Genomic DNA, 6,264 nt, shown 5'->3' with positions numbered 1-6,264 from the left:
AGTAAACGTAAACAAAAAGAGAGAGAGAAAAAAGAAGGGCATTCTAGTTATTTAATTCTTTCGCTTCATTATGTGATGTTATTTTGCCAAATGGGGACATGAAATGACTCAGCTTCACTAAGAAAGATTCTCATAAAGCTAGAATCTAAAAAAAAAGATTTAGGCCTTGTTCCAATGTCGCGAGATAAACTTTAGCAGCTATTTTTTAGCTACTTTTAGCCATTTATAATCTAAACATGAGAGCTAATGGTGATAATTGAAACTAAACTTTAGCACTTCAATTCATATAGCTAAAGTTTAGCAGGAAGCTAAAGTTTAGCTCATGAGATTGAAACGGGGCCTTACTAGTGAAGTTGAGTTGTACAATATAGGGTCTTAATCTGTTGCCGAGCAACATAATGATTTCTAAATGATTTGTTCAACTCTGAATGGCAGCCCTACCACAGCAGACCCGATTCCAGGACAATGGAATACGCATTATTATTACAAGGCATGATGGCAACTGCAGAGTTCATTTTAGGTTCTTGTTGAACCAGTCGAGCATGTCCGCAAAGGCTTCCTCAGCGCTCTTCACGGCAGCTGCATCATCGAGGCTGTATCTCACGCTCCACCCATGCGCCACGCCAGGGAAGACCTTGACGAAGTGACCAACCTGTGGACCAGGAGAAAGACGACGATTCAAGATTAGAAGCTCCACAGACACAGGGCCCAACATGATTTGAAAAGAGTAAGCGATGGGAGTGCATATGCACAAAATGACACATTTGGCACTAGAGGAATACTGTTTTGGCTTGATTTCTGTACTCAAGCAAATGATCTGGCTTGAGGTTTAAGTTGTTGAAAATGAGAACCTACCCCTGAGTTCACAGAAAGGGCTTGCTCGAATTGCTTGACTAACTCTGGTGGGGACCTCACATCCATCTCAGCTCCAAGTATAGAGATTGAGCATTTGACCTCTGGTGTTATATTGGAAAAAAAAAATAGTACAGCAGCCTGGAGGAGCTCATTTGCTTTTGCCAACTCCACAACGACCTTTGCTGAGAATGTGAGAGGAAAGCAAATGCTCAGCAGACCAAAACTTTCAGATGATAATAAGACGACGGTTACAGAACCAGAGATGCAGTGAAAAATGTTACTTACCACCCCAGCAATACCCTGCAGCTCCAACGGCAGACACTCCCTTCTCCTTTAGAGCCGCGATAACTGGTTTTGCCTCTTCAAACCCTTTTTCCTAGCAAATAAATACCTCTTTCTGTTGATGAAATTTGTTCAGCGAAAGAAAGTAAACAACGTGTGACAATCAAGGGTCCAAAAGATGCTAGGCGCTAGGCCACTTCCTAGCACCTAGATGGATTAAATGTAGTTCAAACAAGATTAAGCATTTGCGTTTTTATTTGTTTTTAGTTTTTTTATGGCAACACATATGGTTCAGATTAAGATGCCCAACTTTGATCTCAGAAGAAATATAACAAAAAAAAGGGCAGCCAAGTGCATGTGCTCCCGCTTGGTCAGGGTCCAGGGAAGGATCGGACCCATTTGGGTCTATAGCACAGAGCTTTTTCCTGCATTTGCAAGAGGTTGTTAGAACCATGGTCACAATTCCAACCCAATCCATGCTTTTACAAGAAAACGGGTTAAGAGAAAATAAGGATACCAAAGACCGAAGCACAGAGGTTCTTAGAATGGGCTTCTTAACTAATTGCAATATAACTTGTGTCGTATCATCATTTACACACAGACTAAATATAAGAAACTCAGATCTGGAACTAGAGATGTAAACCTCATGGCAACATTGTTATTAAGTCGTCCAACTAATCGCAATTAGTAGGGGTGTAAACAGATCGGATTCGGATTCGAATACGGGTAGTGTCAACTGTATCGGATAGGACATAAATGGATATCCCACATCATGAACATGTGAGTTGGGTCTTCGCATACGGATATGGTATCAGATGTTGAATATCCAGACTCAGGATACGGAGGATATGGATAGGCCTGAACTTATCAAAACAGATTTCGACTCTATATATATATATATACCAATTGCGTTCCCCGATTAGGCGCGATGAGTCGGCCTTATCAGTTCCCTAGCACAGATTATGTCCACCGACTCGACTAAAGCAACTAGAAACCAGGTCGTTCGATTAATCGTCGAATAATCGAACGATTTGGACATGGACGACTAGCAGGTGAATGTCAATTTCTTCGTAGAGCAGGCATCTGGCCTGTTGACCCATTAGACTCATTGTTGTTTTTGGCCCAATAGGGATCGTTTCTTAGCTTTTTCACCCCTCCTCTCTCCTGTGCATTCCCGCACTTCAGCTGCTGCCTGCTTTCCCTCTCTATCTCGAATGACGGCAGCTGACAGGTCTCTGCGGTGCACCCTCTCTCACCGCAGTGGCTCCTCCCTTCTCTGCATTTGGAGGTCATAGCCCACAAGCTTGAGCAGCCGCGCGAGGGAAGGCGCCTACCCGACTCAGCCAGGCGTATTCAGCAGACTGTTCCCAGCTTTCAAACACCGCCCACAACTCCGGCTCCCAGGATTTCGATAAACTTCCCCTCCGACGGTTGGTGTACCTTCTCCTCCATCTTTGGCAGGCTTCCCCCAGTCTTCAGTGCTCTGTTCTTTGCTATTCTGCCTTAAATCTTGCTTTATATAGCATATATACTGCATACTATATAGTACAACGGTTTTGGTACATAGAGGATGACTACATGTATGACTACAGTCGACTAGGCTCAACTAATCAGGCTTATCGACGACTAATCGCAACTGGTCGCCTTATCAGTGCCATGGCAACTAGGGTCGATTAGATCATTTGAAAACATTGCATGGCACCATAAACAACATACTGTCAGTGTCTCAGTGAACAGTATTTATGCAGGTAGCAAATTTTATTTTTAGTCCAATTTAAATGAGAAGGATCATACATATCAGATATATTGGTAGGCAGTAACATTACAGACAGAAATTTGACTGCTAACATAATGCATGCTGTTAGAACATCATGTTTAGCGTCACCTGGATATTGACTGTCAGGACTTTGAAACATTCTTTAACAACCTAATAACTTATTCATTATCTCCTTAATTTTTATTCCTCGTATAATCTGAATGAAGATAAATAGAAACAAGGTACAGACAAATATTTACAGGAATAGTTCAGGGAAGGAGCAGGGGACAGCGAACCGGAGTATGTGACTTCAGCCACACAGGTATGAGCTTCTCAGCATTCTCAGGTACATAAGGATCCCCATGAAAGAAATCTGGTACCACAACAAAGTACCCTGACGAAGCAACTTTGTCGGCTATGTTCCTTCATGAGATAAGACAAAATACAATCAAAATCAGTTTGCAGGTGACACGCAGTGATTATGGTAAAATTTGATGGTATTTAAAAGAGGACACAACCAGAGGTCATCATTAAACATTTAAACTAACCATTCTAGAAATACAACTCAGTAAGAACTAAGAACACACGTCGTCCAGTTCCAAAGTTTCTGAATAACAACCAGTTGATCCATTTGCAAAAACACAAAGCAAGAATGCACATGTAATATATGAAGAGAAGCCATGTTACTCCGATACTTCAGCCTTCAGGTAAGTGCCATGTCCCGTATCGGATACATATCCGATACCGATACACAATGGATACATGGTGAATACGTATCCATGGAATATCCTAAATAAAAATAAAAAACTAATTTTGGATACTTGGGCCAATACGTATCCATGAAGTATACCAAAAAAAATAAAAATCTAGGTAGCTCCGTACCCTCGCAGTCGCAAGGCATCAACATGCAGCCACATACTATGTGCAATCACCCTACAGTAACATGCCTCTTCGCTTGTTTTTTTCTAAAGATTAGGAGCTCAGATTTAAAAATCCCTTTAGTATTATATATGTGCTCGGCTGCTGGATTTTGAGAATAGGATGGATATCAGGATATGCTTGGTTGAGTGTTGACAGAAATAAATATGAAAAAGACAAGCAAGACACTGCACATGTTAGATTACAAACATTGGCAAAACTGCTAAGCTACTACTACTTTTAGAATTTTAATATGCATCATTTTATATTTGTTTATTTATATTTAAAAATAGTGAACCATATCCGTGTACCGGATATTTTTGGTAAAATGACATATCCATGTCCTCGTATCCATCTGATACTGATACATGTATATGTATCCATGTTGCATAGATATGAAGTAATAAGCTATTTGGCTTATATATAGGTAGGCTATTCACTACTCCATTCTAAATTGTAGGTCATTCTATCTTTTCTAGGTACATAGCTATTTCTATACTATGTATCTAAAAAGGCCAGAACAAGTTACACTTACGATTTGGAACTTGGGAGTAGTAGTGAATAGTTACTGTACTGTGATCTGACTCACATAATTTGTTTCCATCTTTTCGCAACAAACTTTGAGAACCAGCAGGAGATGGTGACTTAACACTCACTGGCATAGACCATGGGAAAAATTCTTGGTATGCCATCAGATTTTGTACTTATTCCTAATTGTGTGCCAGCAACTGAGCAAAAGGATACAAGTTTCGCCACTTCAGTGTTGAACTAAAAGTCAGAGCAAAATAATACAGTTTTTACTAGCAGCCTAGGATGTGCTAGCAGCACATAATCACCTGCCATTATTGATGATAATGACATTCCCCTAAAATCCACCGAGTCATCTCCATCAACCCTAGTGATTGTACAGATCTTTGGATGCAAGGGCGTTTGCAAAAAAAAATGATGATGATAACAAAGAACACAGGGTCAGGGGGGAACTCCGTCACAAGGAGTGATACCTCAGAATCGGCGCTTCGAATCCTGCAAGAGGAGAAAGAAGGCTTTTTACTTGTAACGTGCCATACCACAGGCGAACGATCTCGAGGGGAAGGAGAAACGAAGAAGTACCGAAGACGTCGGCAACGAGGACGACGGCGGCCTTGGAGTCCTCGGGGCCGGCGACGTAGGCCTTGAGCCCGCCGAAGCTGTCGACGACCTTGCCCTTCCCGCAGGCCGGGTTCAGGGCTGGCGGGTTATCGCAGCACTGAGAGCTCGCCATTCGTCCCCTCTCCCTTTCCCTCGGGTCGTGGTGGTGAGCTGAGGGCGGAGGCTAGAATAGATGCGAGGCTGCATGCAACGGAGAAAGCACAATGGAAATGCGGACCGAGAGCGGGGGAGTCAGAGGATGCCGTAGTCGTTTGGAACTTTCTAGCGAGGTAGAGTGATAGCGAGTGGCCGGCCGGTCGACGGCGAACAGAGGGGCACGGCGGGCCGGCACATGACAGATTTGGGTCGCGGCGGGCCAACATACAGGTGGCCGGTGTGGCCAGCCACACGAATCTACGCGCAGTGTCGTCCTGTCCTGTGTCCTGAGTCCTCAGCCGGTGGGGACGTCAGACTCATACGGCAACACCTCGTTTGTCTTCTACCATGGCCCATAGCACGTCACTGCTGATACAACAAATCAGTTGATCTACTTGTATTATATATAAAAAATCGGTTACTGCGGTAGCTTTTTTGCACCGTAACGCGTTTGAGGACACAGAAATTTCATTCAAATTATACAACTTTTTATAAAAAAAATATAGTTTAGTTGAAAACACACAATAAGTAGAATTTTTTTTCTAAAGAGAATGTTAGACTTGTTGCGGATGATTGCGGATTTGATTCTACCTTTATCTGTATCTCTATCTCTACTGTATCATCAGTTTTAACGGTCATTCCGCGTCATTTTTTTTATAAATAACGATCACATCTTGTCGGCGTTTTGACCTCGGGGGGTCCTGGACCGACGAGTAAATTGTCGCCGCGTGCCCCAGCCCAGATGGGTCGGCGCGAGACGGAGCGCGAAGGGGGAAAAAGCCGGAGGGAGATAGGCGTAAAAGGGGAAACCCTCGGCCTTCGTGTTTGTCCCGCGCCCAGGTCGGGTGCGCTTACAGTAGGGGGTTACAAGCGTCCGCGTGGGAGAGAGCGAGAGGCTTATGCGCGCCGTCCCGTCCGTCCCCGCGCAGCCAACCCTCTGTAAGAGGGTCCTGGACCTTCCTTTTATAGGCGTAAGAAGAGGGTCCAGGTGTACAATGGGAGATGTAGCAGTGTGCTAACGTGTCTAGCAGGGAGGAGCTAGTGCCCTGAGTACATGCCGTCGTGGCAGACGGAGAGGTTTTGGCACCCTGTTTGTGTGATGTCGTGGCAGTCGGAGGAGCGCTGGAGCCTAGCGGAAGGACAGCTGTCGGGGCTGTCGAGTCCTTGCT

At 43.9% G+C, this 6,264-nt stretch overlaps 1 protein-coding gene across 2 annotated transcripts; it reads right to left on the bottom strand.

Moving 5' to 3' along the window:
* Nucleotides 1-226: 226 nt before the first annotated feature.
* LOC100194227 (uncharacterized) lies at nt 227-5,344 on the bottom strand. Of its 2 annotated transcripts, none has more exons than NR_183229.1 (6): nt 4,922-5,344; nt 4,813-4,834; nt 3,190-3,316; nt 1,141-1,562; nt 856-1,037; nt 227-652 (listed from the first exon to the last, which is right to left on the bottom strand). NR_183229.1 is itself a non-coding variant. In NM_001139268.2 (6 exons), exons 1-6 carry the CDS (start codon nt 5,070-5,072, stop codon nt 512-514), a joined length of 714 nt encoding a protein of 237 aa, NP_001132740.1. In that variant the 5' UTR covers nt 5,073-5,344; the 3' UTR covers nt 227-511. The 2 variants fall into 2 exon arrangements, 1 of the variants encoding a protein (NP_001132740.1); NM_001139268.2 differs by having other exon boundaries at nt 1,141-1,231.
* Nucleotides 5,345-6,264: the final 920 nt, after the last annotated feature.

The sequence above is a fragment of the Zea mays genome, chromosome 8 (assembly GCF_902167145.1).
Source record: "Zea mays cultivar B73 chromosome 8, Zm-B73-REFERENCE-NAM-5.0, whole genome shotgun sequence".
Taxonomy (NCBI): domain Eukaryota; kingdom Viridiplantae; phylum Streptophyta; class Magnoliopsida; order Poales; family Poaceae; genus Zea; species Zea mays.
The sequence above is the reverse complement of the archived record's forward strand: the minus strand, read 5'-3'. Positions and strand labels throughout refer to the sequence as shown.